Genomic DNA, 18,048 nt, shown 5'->3' on the forward strand with positions numbered 1-18,048 from the left:
ACAAGATTCTGTCTTCTCCCTGGTATGCCCCTAACTAACCCAAAATTACTTAAAATAAAAAAAGAAAAAGTAGAACAAAGTAATGCTTTTAAATAAGATATTCTGAATCAAAGCAAGAATATGGTTATGAAAACTACCAACTAACTCTTCTACCATACCAACTGTTATAATAGAAAATCACTGCTACAGCAAAATAGCCAAAATAGTCAGGGTCCTAGCAATGAAGGTAGTAAATACAGATAGAATTATGGATTCCCTCGGTTGTGTCTCTAACTCTGATCTTCCTCACTGGTTTTAAGACTTTGGATACAAGTTCATCTTTACCATGAGATCTCTCTCTCCAGAAAGAGGTTTATGTTCTGCCTGCCAGGTACTCCAGAGCTATCACAAGCCCAGCAACATTTTTAGGGAGGTTTCTGCTTGGGGCTCTTTGTTTTAACCTAAACTAAAACAGAAACAAGAAGAGAAAAATATTAATAACTGTTAAAGCTAGCTGATGGATATATGAGGATTCTTTATACCATCCTATTTTTGTGTATGTGGTGGTCATTAAAATGTAACATCCTAGATTCCTGAAGCTAGCAACCTCACCTCACACCAGGGTGTTCCTATGCCTTGAGTCTATTTGCCATGCTCTCCTCCCTTGTCTTTTAGCTACCAGGGCTCTTTCTCCTCTACTCCAAGTCAATTTATACATCTTTGCAGTATTCAGTCAGATATTTCTAAGAGCAGTTCTAGTTATTTGTAGCTTACATGTTCATGTCATCGTAACTGGAAGTCTCTACTTGTAGTAACCATTGCAAGAAAAACTAATTCCAGTTATCTGGCAGTCTAATTTTAGTTATAGCTATGATTCTTAGAATTTGATATAAAAAGTTCGGAAAAGTTCCCTTCAGGATCCTGAAGGGAAGGAAAGAGGATTAAAGTGTATGGAAGCCAAAGCTTCCTTGCTAGGTCTTTCAAAAAGGAAAATGAAGCAGTTCTTGCTTTTACAGAACACAGAAGAGATTCCATTCCATATATTCTTTTTTCAAATTTTTAATTTTATTATTGTTGTATTGGGATACACTGCAACATTTACAAAAGTTCTTACAATATATCTTAGTTAAATTTACTCCCTCCACCATTCTCTTCTATCCTCCCCTTCTTAGAATAGTTTCAACAGGCCTCATTTTTCCATTTTCATACATGAGTACATATGCAAAGGTGAGACCTCAAAAATTCTAGGTAACAAATTACAGTTCTAATTATCAAAGCTTATTTTATGAAAATCTGAAGCATTTTATTCTCTACATTCTTCTTGAAAATGCAGAATGGATCCTATTATTCTCCTGATCCCAATCCTCTGCTGACCAGGCAGACAGCTGCTGCCCCAGTCTGTTCTACTGTCCACGAGTCTTTCTTTCACTTCCTCCATTTATCCAGCTCCCTCCTCCTATTCTTATCCCTAGATCCCTAAAATGCAAATATGATGGATAGCTATCTACAGCCTCGAGAAAATATCACCATTATCTCTTTAGGTCTTACCTTAAATGCCCCTTTCTGATAGGTGGTGGGTCTTCCTTAATATAGGCATGTCCTCCTATTTTCCTTCAAGTGCCTTTTTTTGGGTTTCTTTCAAAACATTCATCAAGTGCTAATTGCTTCATCTATGTTTGCCTTCTATACTGAGTTGCAAACACAACAATTTTATCCCTTGATACCTGGTTCAGGACCCACAGCAGGTTCTTAATACTCAGATGCTCAACTCCCTTATAAAAAACATGGCATCATATTTGCACATCATCAACACACATCCTCCTACATAATTTAAATAATCTTATAGCTTACTTACATATTGAAACATTGCAAATATTATGTAAACTGTCTAGGGAATAATGACAAGGAAAAAAGTCTATACATGCTCAATAAAGACATTTTTTTTCTAATATCTGTGTTCCACTAAGAAAGAATGCATACAGGAGGAATAGGGAAAGGGAAGGAAACCTAAAACTTGAAAATGGTTGATGTACCCACTGTAGAGGAGCAAATAAAGTAATCTTAAACTGGCAGAGGCCACTATAAGAAGGTGACCGGGAGGTAGTGAAGAGGTCTGGTAGAGATGAACCAGTGTGGGTTGTAATACACATGTGCATGGAAGCAATGCTAGGAATCTCTTTGTGTAGTTATCTTTATCTCAAACTAGCAAAATTGCTATGTCTTTCTTATTATCTCTTATGTTTTCTCTTCAACAAAATTGGAGAAGCAGCCGGCAGAACAGGTTCTGCCTGGAAGTGAAGAGAATGGGGAGGTGGGAGTGGGGGATGGAAGGCAGGGGGGGAGAGATGGCCCAAACAATGTATACATGTATGAATAAATGTATAAACAACTAAAAAATTTAAAAACACCAAAATAAAACTAATGATAATTTTGCAAAAATAAAAAATATCTGTGTTACATGGTTGGTTGAATCTGTAGATATGGAACAAATAGATACAGAGTGCTGACTGTACTGCAGTGCTAGTACTGTGCTGGGTTTTTCTTAGTAGAATGAATGACTAAATAAGCAAGAAAGCAGAAGCAAGACAGAAAAGTCATCTTGTTCTTACTCTGCTTACAGTCAGGGCACAATTTATTAGCATCACCAGGACAAATTTAGCAAACACTACCAAAGGATGATGATCTCATTAGCCTCATAAAGCTATAACAGAGATTGACTTTTTAGAGACACCATTACAGAACACAGTCTGAGTTTCATGACATATGTGCTTTAGTGACTATGTGACTGAAAGTATTAACACTACTTATAATCTTCTTTATTAAACTATCTATCAAAAAATGTGTACTTTCCCTCTTTTCAATTAACAATAGATAAGAAAGTGGCATACCCTTCATATTTTTTCAACTAAAATCTCCATCTATAAACCATGAAGTCAAGGGGTTTGTAGTGCCATTTTAAAAGCTGGCTATTATTTGTGAGAACAGTACTTATTAAGTGGCATTAGCTCCTTTAATCATCAAGACATTTCTATAAGAAGGGGACTATTAGCTCCATTTTATAGATGAGAAAACTAAGGCCTAGAGAAGTAAAGCAACTTCTGAAATTACTCATGACATTTTGTGAAGAGGGTGTTCTTATTGTTTAGTGTGGAGATTTTTAAGGATGGTGGGGGGTGAAGTGGCATAGGGTCCTGACAGAGTTCTCAGGAAAGTCACTTACTGGAACAAAGGAGGCAACCAACATCACTGGCTGTTCTCTTCTACCCAAGGCTATCCTAGCAGCTATAGTAAAAGAGCAGAACAGGCAAGCAGCAACTAGCTCCAAGGTGAAACTTCAAAGTCTACACTCAGTCTTGATCAGCTCTCATGTGACATCAGCGTTCTTAAAACAAGGTCCATGAAGTTGACAGAGTCCAAAAAAACTGCACAGTGCATATAGATATGGGTGGCTTTTCCACTGTTAACGTTTGCTTGCATTTCTGTACTTTCTCTTCTTTCTTTATGGAATCCACATCACGATATGGCCATTTTGAAATTTTATTCTCCTTCCTGCAACTGCCTCTGCACTCAGCTGTTCCATACAGTCCTTCAGCATGGATTGTCCTCAAACTCACAATACTCTTAGATACTATGATGAAAACTTGGCTTATATAATAAAATGGCCAAGCTGCACTACTAGTTTCTTCATTCTTCTCATTAAGTGAAGACTTCAGAGGCTGCTGAAGTATGTGGAGCTTAGCCTATCTTCTTTAAATGTTTCCAGACAGTAATATTTTGTACATTTTGAATAGTCAGTCATGACTCCCAGTAAATCCAGAACCCATAGTTTGGAAATAAAACTTCCTATGTGACTAGTGCAGATCCCCTAATGAAATTAGGTTGGTTCATTTTCTGAAGTGTCTTAAAGTCATTTTTTTGAGAATCACATTCTTTAAGAAAGCAAAAGTTGCACTTCCCCTAACAAAATCTTATAAGGAGTCCCCAAATGTCAAATGTTTCACTTTTTGCAGAAACCTGAATTCAGGAAACCACTGCCAATCAAGTTAAGGAATTAATGTGGTAATTACTTTCAAAAATAAATCTTCTCTTGCTCTACAGTATTTCAGAGGTTTTGTTTTATGTTGCCTTATGTTTTTTTCTTCTTCCACCTGTTCAATCACAGGGAGATCTGCCCAGACTTGGTATTAAATGGGTTGAGGAAATTACCCACGATCACTTTTCTGTCCCCTGCTCAGATTTACTGTGTCATTCTTGGTGATGTTCAAAGCACTCAGTCCATTTCCCCTATCTCTGATATGCCATCAAGATCCGGCTTTCTGCTCTCTGATCTATTTTTCAGAGGGCACATCTTGCACTATCTTTATTGCCTTCCTATTTCCCTGGAAGAGCAACTGATATAACCCTTGACCAAAAAAAAAAGAAGAAGAAGAAATACAAATAAAACTGCAATTGCAGTTAGGCAAAACTCCCCTTTTGCCTACTGTTTTTCTTAACTTCTGGAAAATAAAAGAAAATCCAGCAGTTCCTGCCAGTTTGCTGGTTGGCAAATGCCCTATGTAAAAGGGACTTGACTATAGGGGCAAAATGAAGCTTCTTGGCCTATGTCTATGAGGCAATCTGCATCATGAAGCAACGGTGGGATACATAGATACAGATGTAGAGAAAGTCCTCTCAACCTAGAACCATGTGCTTCTTGCTTAAGGTCACTTCCTTCTGTTTTTTTGTGGTTCAGAGTTATTCATACCCTACTTGATTTAGAAAGAATTTTTGAAAATTGAAATGGAAAGGTGAAAAATTTGTAAAGACCAAGGTTGTGCCTACATGCTGGGTCATAAAACTGTTCCAAAAAACAGCAGAATACATTGATAAATTGAAATATTGATCTTTCTTTAACTTCAGTATGAGAAATGACAAAATTAAGAATCCACCCAATTGCTAGAAGAAAGAATTGTGAATATAAGCAAATGGTTACTATCTACAATTAATTCTTCAACACAAATTTTCAAAAATACCTAACAGAGACATATAAAGGACAGGAAAATAAAATTCCTACAAGGGGAAACTCAACGATGAACAATCATGTGAGAAGTATTCAACCTTACCAGAAAACATGAAAAATAAAACAAGATAAGATTTCACATGCAGCACATTGAGAAAACTTAAAAGGTCTTATAATAACAAGCACAAAAATGATACAGAGTAACAAGAATCTAAAATAATCTGCTATGGAAGGTATAACTAAATATAAGTGTTTTGTAAAACAATTTGGCAAGCTCTAGTAGGATAGACAGAAGAGAGAGAGAAATAGAGAACGAGCAGGGGAGAGAGAGAGAGACAGAGAAATTTACAATTCTACTTTTAGGTTTATATGTGTATAAGGAAACATATCATATAAGAATGTTCATTTTAGCACCACTTTGCAGTAATAACAAAAAACTAGAAGCAATCAAAGCATGCATCAACAGACTTGATAAATAAATTTTTGTTCACTCATATAACTTTTATTAAAAGTTAATAAACTAAAGCTATGTTTTTATACAAAATATTACAAATAATTTTGAATATTAAAAATAACTTAAAAGGACTACCAGAAATAAACTCATAAAATAATACAGATTAGTAACAGGAATAAAAAGTTTTAAACAATGTGAAGTAATGCTGCATTTCTTTAAAAGCCAAACACATATATAGCAGAAATATAAAAACATGCAAGGGAATGATTTACACTAATATGAAGAGCATGGTAATCTCTAGGAAGTGACCTAAGGGGCCTTAAGTTTTAGCTGGATTTTTCTTTTAAAAATCAGAAGAAATAGTAAAATGTTAATATACTTTATAAAGTTAAGTAATGGGAACACAGTGGTTAGGATATTGTGCTCTCAATATATCTGAAATAGTTTACAATTTTTAAAAATAAAACCTTAAAAGTCTGTCTTAATAGAAATATGGAAACCACATATTTGACATCCTTTGTGCCAATCTAGGTGAAGAAAAAGAGAAACATGAAAAAAATAAATCATTAAGACATTTAATAATACTATACCAAATACCACAAAAAATAAGGAACAGTAGTCGAAGTTCATATAAAAAGCATCAATCATAAAATTAAGTGTTCTTGGATTTGTTAGTTGGATTATACTAGAAAAACAGGTGTGCCTTTTCTGAAATAAAGACAGCACAAAAATTTTTACAAAACTATAATTAAAATATTCTCTTGATGATATAGTAACAATACAGGATATTTTTTGTTTGTTTTGCAGTACTGGGGAATTAACTAAGGGCCTTGGGCTGGTAAAGGCTTTATGACTTGAGCCACTCCTCAGTTCTTCTGTTTTCAGTTTGTTTTTAGATAGGGTCTCTGACTTTGCCAGGGCTGACCTTGAACCATGATCCTCATATCTTTGCCTCCAGAGTAGCTGGGATTACTGGTGTGCATTAATCACTGGCCATTAAAAGAAAGAATTTACAGAGCATTACACAGGTACAGTGGAGAGGAATGGGCATCTCAAGGAAGGAAAAAAAATAACCCGAAACACAGGGATGAGAAGGGTAGATGCCTGGTCAACAATAAGTATAATTCTTGACTTGAGCTGGGGAAGCTTTATTTATGACTGTACAGCCTTACTGGAGGTGCAGCTATACAAATACTTAATATAAAACTTATATATCTCCCAGAGGACAAATGATCTGGGAAAGCATACATTATACCTTAAAAACCAAAAACTTCAGCAGGATTTGGTCAGAAAGATAAACCTTAATTTTAATTTCTATTTTCACTAAACCTCAAGTAGACAGTCCAATTTATACATATCATTGGTTCACATGTCTATATGTAACACTGTCATAAATTGGTATCCATGTCAATTTTAGCCCCTCAGATAATTCTTTGCACAGGTTTCTGAATAGGCCAGGCAATTCTTACTGAGATTGTTATTCTTATTGTAGCTATGTTATGAAGAATATTTTGAAATTGCCTTTAATATCTATTTTAAACGGTCTATTCATTGTTTTTAAGATTTTATATCTGTCAAACCATCAGTGAGCTAATCAGGTAAAAGGATTACAAAATGTGAGGGCATTCATACTACTACAAGCAGAAAATTCCTATCATTTCTACTTCCTATTGAGACATTTATCAAGATAAAAGATTTACCAAAATAAAAATTATAAAATACATAAATGTATAAAAATGAAAATGCAGCAGCTCTAATTTTCTCAGTTTTCTTTTATATGAGACTCAATCATTCAAGTCATTCTTCCAAAAAATTCTAAAATCTAAGAAAAGAAAATGCCTCAATAATTATGCAGTTAATGTTTACATTATCTATATTCTTGCTTTGATGAATATGATTCTGTTTTCGTATACTTTATTTCATATTAGTGTCGAAACAAAATACTTTGTTCTAGGCAATTTTATGGGGCTGAATTGAAGAGGAGAAATACTGATAAAACTTTAAAAATGAAGTGTTAACCTTCTAGAGTAAGAAAAAAATGATGTTTTATGTAAAACAAATATCCTCATTCCTCCATCAGCCTCTCTCTACCTTCTGTCCAAAGGAGAAGCACAAATCATGGATGGAGGTGACAGGTGTGCGAGAGGCAGACAGGTGTGGAACTAGATCTTGACCTTCATACTTGCTCATCTCAGAAAGGGTCATTCTATGGGCAAACTGTTTTTCTGCTGATAATTTGTCATTTCAACAGTCTACATCTCAAAATCTTTGATTTCTCTCAAAGTTACCATTTATTCTCAATTAAGAGAGAGATGTGGCTGCTAAATAATGTCATTTTTCCCCACTGGATATAAAAAAAAAGGTACCTCTTCTATGTGTCCCTGATTGTACACTGTATTTACTGGAATAAAGTGTATTTGTAGCCACAATATTATCACTTTTTCCCAGCTACGGCTAGACTGTATAGGAAACCCCCTACTCCTGTTACCTCATTAAACAAATTCACGTGTTTATTATAAACTCCTCCTTGATGATTTGGGGGGGGTCTTCCAGCACTTATAAAACATGACAGATCCTACAGTTTGAATGTGTCCCCTCCAAAATTCATGCCAAAGCTTCACCTTCACTGTGATGATATTGAGGGGGGAGGGCCTCTGGGAAGTGATTAAGTCATGAGGGCTCTCACTTTGTGAATGGATTAATGCTTTATAAAAAGGTTAGAGGGAACTAGCTTAGGCTCTCTTCTATTCTTTCCCCCTTTGCCATGTGAGGATACAGTGTTAGTCTTGGAAGCAGAGACCAGAATCTTCACCAGACACCAAACTTGCCTGCACCTTGAGCTTGGACTTCCAGCCTCCAGAACTGCAAGAAATAAATTTGTTCTTTATAAATTGCCTAATCTCAAGTATTTTATTATAGAAGGCCAAATGGACTAAGGCAATACATAATACTTTTATACAGTTATAAATATTTTGAGTCCAGAAATGAAGAAAATAATGTCTCTGTAAGTGGACTTAAATAAAATGTACAGGACACCATTGTTTTGGACTGAGCTCCTGTACCAGGCCTGAGAGATCAAACTGATATTAAATTATGCATATCAAATGCCATATAATCAAAACTTAAAGGACAAAAACAAATCTGGTTTTCCTGAAAACAGAGATGTGTAGCAATCAATCCAAGGCGACTCAATCCACCCGAACTAGTGTGATAAGGAAGTACTTCTACATTAACACCAGTAACGTGGTGTACGTTTTAAATTATTCTCTTCCTAATTCCCACCTTATAAAAACCTATCCCCTGCCTGTTCCAAGGAGTATTCATTTTATTTTATAGAATGAAATGCTGCCTGATTCTAGAATGGGTAATAAAAGCCAATTAGATCTCTAGGCTATATTTATTTAACGTTGGTCTTTTGACAATGGTGTGATCAGGAAAATCTGTTGCATACACAGCTTGCTAATAATTATTTTTTAAAATACCAATTTTATATTTGGATGTGACTACTTTGTCCTAGTTGTATTAAACTCAAAATATAATACTGAACCAAATTTTATGACATTAAATTATTGCAAGAGTTATACCTGAATTTATGTGAAGTTCAAATTTCTATATGAAATACACTACCAACTTAATACTATTCCAGTAAGATATGTGATCTGTTTAAAATATTACTTAACATACTTAACATACATGTAAAATATCTGATTCTCAAAAACATCAATGTGACAAAGAGGTAACTGATAAGTTATAAAACAAGTTAATTTGTTTCAAAATGTTTAACAGCACAAAAATGTACACATGGGTGTAGAATTTCACCTAGAGGTGAGCATTGTCCCTTTGAGCTTAGCCCTCCTTGAAGGTTGTAAACTTATTCTAATAATGCTGTCACTATTTTAAACTTTTGAGTGTGTGTGGTGCTGGGGATGGGACTCAGGATCCCATACAAGCTAGGTATGCCTAACTATACCACTGAGCTACATCCCCAGCCCTAAACTGCTTTTAAATTGCCTTCATAATTATCAGGTAATCTTTTAAATTTCCTTTTTTTTTTTTTTCCTGGTACTGCAGTTTGAGCTCAGGGCTTTGTACTTGCTAGACCGGCGATCTACTGCTTGAGCATTCCCTCCAGTCCTTAAATTTCCTTAATAATGATAAAATCTTAAAGGAAGAACTAATTTTTACAATCATGCAAAAATCATTGTACCAAGGTGAGCAAATAAAATTAGTGCTGAAGTTGAATTATACAGCTTTTTTACTTAATAAAGTCCAAACAAGTGTTTATAAAAGTAATCGTAATGTTTTTATGTTACTCTCAAACTGACTTGAAATTTCAAAAGATTCAAAATAAGTATGAACAGCAGTAGCACTATTAGAGTAAGTTTTTAGCCTATAAAGGTTATCACTTTAAAAAGGTAACATGTCTAAGGGAGGAAAGAGTTTAATGACTGTATGGTCACACTTTGAAGATACAAAGTAGCTGTCTTCCATGGTGTTGAAGAACTATTTTCTAGACATTACTTCATTTATTCTCCAAATATCCCTATGAAAGAAAGGACATATTATTGTTCTTTTTTCAAAGAGCTGAGTGGAGTTGGCATAAGGGGGGAAAAATCCATCCCATGAGGCAGCAACTAAGTCTAGGTACACTGACTACTAAAATTTGTGCAATGTAATTAGCAAAATTTAAATTTTTTAAAAGCTTTACGCTTCTTGATAAAAAAGGCATTACATAAGTAAAAAGCATTATTATTATTCTGGTAGATGTGTCATAAAATAGTACAGTGGCCTATTAAAAATGGTTATTAATTTGTTGCATACTTGCCTGGAAAAATTCCTGCTTAATGCGTGAAATTTATTTACTAAAGAGGCAGTGATCTGACCTCAGGTATATTCAAATGTTCTACTTAGCTCTACCTTCAAAAACCTGTTGGTTTTTTCAAGATTCTTTTTTGAATTTTAGAAGAAAAAAACTCTTCATTTTGAAAAACAAACAGATAAAAACAAAAGAGAGGAAGAAAAATGGGGCAATAAAAGATCCATTGACAAAACTATTTAAGAGCAATCCCTAAGAAAACTCGTTAATTGTTAATGTGGGGAGATAAGAACAGAAACAGTAATTGTGCAATTACTGTACAAGTTAATTTTCTAAAATGAAAAGCCTCCTGTATATTCAATTCTTTACAAGTTGCTGCTCGATATTCAGGAATACCTTGAAGCCTGTCCTCCATTCTACTTATTTATTATTACTTAGGTTCTCTACTTATGATTATCACCAAATACTTTGGCTTACTGGTGACACTGTATTTGTACGGTAAATGAAAGATATAACAGGCAAATGACAAAGAAATTTTACTCCATACTTCTTCTGTAGTGATCCTACTCAACAACTAAAATGATTCTGATCTTTTAAGTACCACTTTTAAGGGTACTATTCCAGGAGTCTGAAAAGATTCAACTGTACTTTTTAAAGAAAGACATAAATAATTAATGAGTAAGTTAAAATAGAATGAGTACCTGACTGGCACTCTTGGAGTACTAAATTTTGTTGGAGGCTGAGAGACTGAACTGGACCACAAAGTCCCAGGCAAGTTCTAACTCCAGCTTCCACAAAGACTGCTTAGTTTTGATATAATCACTTTTCTTCGTGGGTGCCCCAGCTGTCTGGTCTATAAAATGGGTAATAAGTAACCTGCCCACATAAAGCTCCTTTGAAGTTAACTCATAAATGCTGTCAGGGGTGCACTTAAAACTATTAGATGCTACAAAAATATTGAGTGTTATCTCAAAAGAACCCATCACACCTACATGTTCCAGCTAATTACCGCACTAAAAATGACTTCCCTCTAAGGACCCTCGCCTCCCCTCATTTCAGAGCTGCCTTGCATGCTCTCCCCAGCAGAAAGTGTGCCCAGCCTGGGCTCAAGGCTGCAACAAAAGCAGCTGAGACACCAATACCGAGATGGGCCAGACAAAAGAAAGTGGATCTGCGCGAAGGGCTCGGGAGGAGGGGGTGTGAGTCGGCATCCCCGCAAGCTCCCAGCCCGCTCGTCCGAGCGCTCCAGGCCGCCGGAGCCCCGCGCCCCCGCGGCCCCGCACCCCGCCCCGGCGCCGCCCAGGATTGGGTTCCACATCCCTGTAATTCCATCCCGGGGCCAGGCGCACCCCAAAGCCGCCTCGGGAACCTCAGGTGCGAAAGTTAAGCCGCCGCGCGTGACCTGAGGCCGGGGCGGGATGTAGCCGGGCCCCCAGCGTCCTCGTTCGGGCCAGCGCGGGGCCAAGGCTCCGGGCCGGGTGGGCCAAGGTCGGGCCCTCGGGGAAGCGCCGCCGCCGGGCCCCGGCAGCCGCCCTTACCTGCGGACGTCCGCGTCCGGAGCCGCCCGCCCGCTCCGCGCGCCTTCCCGGCGCGCCTTCCCGGCGCGCCTGGCTTCGCAGCGCGGCTTCCAGCACTGGCGGCTGCGGCGGCCCCGGCGGTGGCGATGCGGCTTCGGGGAGACGGGAAGCGACAGGAGCCAAACCCCGCGGAAAGCGCTCGAGCTGCGCCGGCAGCCCCGACCCGAGGCCTCGGACGCGCCACCCGCGCGCTCCCCGCGCTCCGCGGCCTCCAGCACTCCGCGCGTGGGCGGCGCCCAGCCCTGACCCCGCGTACGCCCCGGGCGCGCGGCACTCGCCCGCGGAGCCGTGGGAAAGTTTCCCTCTGCGCACCCCTCACCCGAGCCCGGAAAGTCGGTGCTGCTTCCCGGGTCCCCACCCAACATGGTAAGGTGCTCAGCTCCCAGCCCACCTGCCAAAGTGGGCCGGCACCCCAGCCACCCACCTCCAAGCCTAAGACGTTTCCCGAAGTGGCACTACTAACCTGGGTTTAATTTTCCCCTTTGATAGCACTAGAAATGTAGCTTACCTTCCTTCTGTGCCTAAGGTTCCACGCAGGTGCTCTATTAACCACTAACATACGTGGCTCTTGGCAAATTACAGTTGGGAGGTGAGTTGGTGACTGGAGGCAAATCAAAGTGCTTATTCAAGGAGTGAGGGGGCCCTTTGGAGTAAATGTGGACTTGCCAGAGACTCATAAAATCTAGATTCAGAAATAGATCATCAAAAGATTATAAATAAGATTTGGAATGTGAAACACACGTTTTATTAGTTGGCTTGAGAAATGGAAAAGGAACTAGGAGCTAACCCCAAAAGATTATGTAGCTTTCTTTCTCTGCTAAATACAGAAGTTTTCATTTGCCTAAAGTGGCTTATTTGGAGTCATGTCCCAAGACTGGGGCTGTATGCAATCGTTCCCCTCCCCCCCCCCCCCAAATGCCAATGAAAGGATAACAAAGTCAGACAAAGACATCACAAGAAAACTACAAACCAAGGAACCTTGTGTATATATCAATGCAAAAATCCTCAACAAATACTAACAAACCAAATCCAGCAATGTAGAAAAAGGATTATACACCATGTCCAAGTGGGGTTTAGCTCAGGAATGCAAGGTTGGTGTAACATAGAAAATTAATAAGTACCCCTTTTAATGAACTAAAGGAAAAAAAATAAAGCAAAAACATGAGCCTCTCAACAAATGAAAAAAAATTGGCAAAATCCAATTTCTTTCATGATAAAATTCTCTCTCTCTCTCTCCCTCTCTTTCTCTCTGTCTCTCAAAACTAGGAGTAGACGGGAACTTTCTTGACCTAATAAAAATCGAGAAAAGACAAGCATAGAAGTTCTTGTCACTTCTATTCCACATTGTACTATAAGCTACAGCAAAACAATTAGGCAAGGAAAGTCTGAATATGTAACAGCAGAACAAAGAGGAACTATAATTACCAAAGAAAACAAGGATATAGGTTTCAGAACTGAAGGACAACAGCACACAAGCTCTCAACTCAATGGGTAAAGTTATTCGAACCAAAGTGTATTATTGTGAAATCTCAAATAATGTAGGTCCAGGAGACCTGAATAGCTTCCAGGGAGGAAAAAAAATATGTAAGAGGTCATTTATGGATAGAGTTACAATGTGTGTTACAAGTTGGCCTGAAGGAAGAAAGAAGAGAAAAAGGTTTGAGGATTTCTGATTAAGGAATGTAATCTCTTATTTCTTGTGAAGACACAGAATAAAGTCAGAGAAATGACAGGATAACAAGTTTGTCAAATAAAAGCACATGATGCCTAATTAAAACTGAATTTTGATTAAACCATGAATTCATTTTCAGTATAAAAACACATATTAAAAGTATTCGGCTGTTACAAATTCAAATTTAATTAGGTGCCCCATATTTACTTATTAACTCTAAGAACTGTACCCTCTGGAACAGTGGTTTTTAACCTTGGCTCTCTGTCTTGGAAGCACATTGGAATCACCTGTAGTGCTTGTAAAAATGGCAATACCCTGAAATCATTCTATGACAATTACATCACTCTGGTATAAAATGCATTAGAATTTCTCATGGTGGGACCTCACAGGCCCTCACAGGCCCTCACAGGACTCCAATGAATGGTCAAGCTTGAAAATCATAGCCCTGGAGTGGATTTAATTTGCAGTAGTCTAGTGAACTACAACAATGACCTCTTGTTAATTTATAACCATTTTTCAATAAATGTCATACAATGTCACAAATGAAGAGTCTGATTTTAAATATTTTAGGGAAAATATTTCACTTCTTAGTAAGAAGACAGAAACAACCTCATTTTTTTTTGTAAGATACAAAATAAGTATGGGTTCATTTTAACTACTACGTAATTGCTATCTAAATACTTTCCAACATTACCTTTCATCTCACTCATGGCTAGCTGAGTCCTTACATATACATGTCAATAATTTTTGTACAGTCATATGTCAAGATGCATGAGAGATTGCTTTCAGGAACCCCTGTAGATACTAAAATCTGTGGATACTCAAGTTCCTTATATGAAATGGTTTAACATTTACATGCAAGCCACATTCATGTCCTTATATACATTAACTTATCTCTAAATTACTTAATGCAGTGTAAATAGTTTTATACTCTTTTTTTAGGAAATTATGACAAAAGAAGTCTGTACAAAGAAGGTTTTCAGGCATATTCTGGTATAATAGAATCAGAATTCCTTGACGTGGGATCTTAGTTGGTTAACTTTGCAACTCCAGGGATATAGAGGGCTAACTGTTATCCCTAGTGGTTGAGTTTTATAACCTCTAGCTTCAGTTATAATTTCTAGCCAAGGCTGAATTAAATAATATGGAAATTATAACCTTTCCTACAAACCCAACTTTGTGTGCTATAATTAATGGTATTTGGGGCCCCAGAAGGACATTTAAGTGATTTGGGACAGCAAGCAGTTGAAAATAAAAGGTTTTGAGGCAGGATATATAGAATTATGGGGACATGGAAGTCAGGGTACCTGAAAAAAATCAGCAATTGAGCCAGAAACAGGAACTAGGGCAGCCAAATTAAGATAATAAGCCTTTAAGAAAGGACACTCATGAATGCCTTCTATCACACTCCTTCCCTTTGGATATTAAGTGAGTTACAATTTCCTTAGGTTACAGGGCTGATGACTAGAGGGTCTGGTTTAGTAGTTCTTCAACCAAGAAAGAAAGAATGCTCAAAGATTACAAGAAGCAAGACACACACCTCTGTTACAAGACCTATGATGGTAAAATCACCTGAGACTCAGTGTCCCCATTTTTGGGTGATACTATCAAAACACTACAATAGTGGAATAATTGAAAAGTTGCTAGGTGACCACTTACCTAGAGAAAGTTTAGTACCCCCCCCTACACCCCTGTTTTAATTGAGAGGGTATAAATATTCCTGGAAAGAAGAGCACCCATTGAGCCAACCACCTCTACCCTCTGGGTGCTCCCTTTACCCTTTCTATTTCTTCTTGCTTTCTTCTGTTTTGCTCAATAAATCTTTGATCTCTTACCTTGTGAGTTTCTCTGGTGAATATCCTCAAAATCCTTTTCATTGCTGAATTCAAGAGACTTGGATCTGAGCAGTGATGGGGAATTGGGTGGAGAATTGACCCTCTCAGAACAGGATTCTGTGGAAGAGGTCCCCCATGTTAAGGAACATGGCAGACAAAGGAATACCAAGGGACAGATGGAATGTGGGGGATGGATCTAGCCCCCTGGGAGGCCCAGATGAAACAGAGTTGTTGCCAGGCTCAAGAAATTCAAACCATGATCCCAGGAGGAGACAACCAGTCATCAGTAAGGTCCACAAAAATGGAGACAGCCAGTCAAAAGTGGCCTAACCTGAGGTATAAAACTTACTCTAAATCCTGTCTATGTGTATCCACCCAGCATGTGTATCCACCCAACATTTGTTTTTTCTTTTAATGGCATCCTAATAAGTCTTCACCTTCTCCCACTCTATGTCTCAGTAAATTCTTTTACCAATCTACAGCTCCCCCAAACTCTCCTTGTCCCATCCCTTTTCCTGGTGACAGTTTGATTCAAGGGCATTGGGGCAGATTCCCACAACAAATGACAGATTAACAAGAGAAAAACAAGCAAGCTTATTAAGGGGTGCAGTGCACATGACAGGAGAAAAGCAATTTGAGACAGTGACTTAGGAATCTTCTTAAACAATATTCTCAGGGACTGGATGTTGTGGTGCACACCCGTAACCCCAACTACTCAGGAGGCAGACATTGGAGGCATCACAGTTTGAGTACAGCCTGGGCAAGAAGTTAGTGAGACCCTGTCTCAACCGGCAGGCTTGGCATGGTTGTGTGTGCCTGTGGTCCCAGATACTTGTGAAGCATGGGTAAGAAGATTACAGTTCAGGCTTGGCCCTGGGTAAAAAAATGCAAGATCCTATCTGAAAAATAACTAAACCCAAGTGGACATGGCTCAAGTGATAAAGTGCCTGCCTAGAAAGTGCAAGGCCCTGAGTTCAAACCCCCATATCACCAAAAACAAAAACAAAAGATGTTTCAACAAAGAATAATAAATTTTACGGAATTTATTCCTAAATGAACAAATGAAAAGCGGCTGCAGAGTTTAGGGGTAGCAAAAGTACAGGAACGTAAATTTATGGAAGAAAGTCTGCTGGCAGATTCTTCTGGTGCCGCTGTCTCTGAGTTAGTAAGTGGGCATTGTGAGGAAGAATTTACATTCTGTTTTAAGGGGAGAAAGAGAGGAGGCATGTAGAAAGACCTTTTGTGGTCTTGAATTTTCTTCTTGCTTTAGGCAAACAGAAAGAAAGTGTTCCCCTATGTTTTAATATTCCCATCTTAACAATCCTTCATATTTGGGAAAGAAATATTTTGTTTTCCTTCAGAATCATTTGCACAAAGGTGACATTTGAAGTTGTGAATTTACTAAGGGAAAAGTAGAGAGTCCTTAGGGAAAATTCTAGCTTTAGAAGGCGGGGAAGAAGAAAAGCTTAAAAAGTTCCAGTTTCAAGGAGTGGAAAACAAAGGTTTTCTGTGAGAGTGACAAACAAGTGGAGAGTATCTCATGTGTCTAAGAGGCAAAGGAGGTTGGGAGCTGGCCACTAAATTTGCACGAGGCTGCGTAGAACAGCACAGATGTGGCTTTCTGGGGCCACAGTACCCTGGCTTGAATCCCAACTTAGAAGTGTGTAACCTTAGTCTCTGCATGCCTCAGTTTTTTCATCTGTAAATAAGAGATAATAATAGTCACATTATAGAGTTGTCATGAGATGTTAATGATTTTATACAAATGAAGTACTTAAAATGGTATCTGACATAAACTAAGCACTTGATAGTACAGCTATTATTAGTAGTATTGATGATGACCTTTAAGAAAATAGTTTCTGTAGAGTTGTGCATTGATTAGGACTCACTTCAGTGGATTGACATAAGCCCAACTCAAGTTAGTGTGAGGAAAATAAGCATTAATTTAATAGAAACAAGTCCATGATAGTCTCAGGACTGTTTGGATCTGGGTGCTTAAATGATGCCATCAGGATATATTTTCATCTTTTGGCCTTATTTTTCCTCTGTCTTGACTTATTGTTAGGTAGAATCAGTCTACAGGGTGACAAGACTGGCCACTGTGGCAGTAGACTTAAATTCAACCAGCTTAGCAACTCCAGTACATTAAAAAAGAAGTCCTTCCCAATAATTCTAGCAAAGTTCTGGAGCTATACTTGGATTCCATCCCTATTCCCCTGGAGAGAAACAAAGTACAATGGTGCGATTTGCATGAGTCTTAGGATTGGCACATCAACTACGGCCAAAGGACAAGAGCCAAATGCATGAAGGTGTCATAAAACTATAGCTGAAACAGCAACCCGTGGGACCCAGGTTGGGCAGGGATGAAATTGATCCCAACATGTGTGGATATTCCTGTAGTAGAAAAGTATGAAGCCAGTAGTAAAATTATTGAAGAAGGAAGGCAATGCACCTAGAGATTTGTAGGTAACAGGGGAGAGAAGGGGCAAGACCTTGGAAAAGGTCGTTTATTCTGTCTTCAAGTAGATGTATTCTATAACATTAGAAAAAAATGAGAAATTCTGATACTGTAATTCAATACTGATACTGACACATGTTAATTTTTACTTTTATCATAATAGAACACATTTAGTTTTTGGAAAATGCTCTTTGGTGGCAGTAAAGCAGGACTCTATTAACCAACATATTGTTACTATATAAAACATTTATATAATAA

General features: G+C 38.0%; 1 protein-coding gene across 3 annotated transcripts in view; it reads right to left on the minus strand.

Annotated features, from left to right (window-relative positions):
• The window catches only part of Rnf180 (ring finger protein 180), a 183,381-nt gene extending 170,908 nt beyond the window's left edge, over positions 1–12,473 (minus strand). Inside the window, exons 1-2 of one of the 3 annotated variants that reach the window (XM_074077413.1) lie at positions 8,209–8,296; positions 3,200–4,010 (exon numbers count right to left, since the gene is read on the minus strand). In XM_074077413.1, coding sequence (XP_073933514.1) covers positions 3,200–3,223 — 24 coding nt within the window. In that variant the 5' untranslated portion in view covers positions 3,224–4,010; positions 8,209–8,296. Of the gene's footprint in view, positions 1–3,199; positions 4,011–8,208; positions 8,297–11,786; positions 11,964–12,333 lie in introns of those variants that run through there. The other 2 variants (XM_074077412.1, XM_074077414.1) reach the window with 2 other exon arrangements.
• Between the last annotated feature and the right edge of the window lie 5,575 nt (positions 12,474–18,048).

This window comes from Castor canadensis, chromosome 6 (genome assembly GCF_047511655.1).
Source record: "Castor canadensis chromosome 6, mCasCan1.hap1v2, whole genome shotgun sequence".
In the NCBI taxonomy this organism is placed as follows: domain Eukaryota; kingdom Metazoa; phylum Chordata; class Mammalia; order Rodentia; family Castoridae; genus Castor; species Castor canadensis.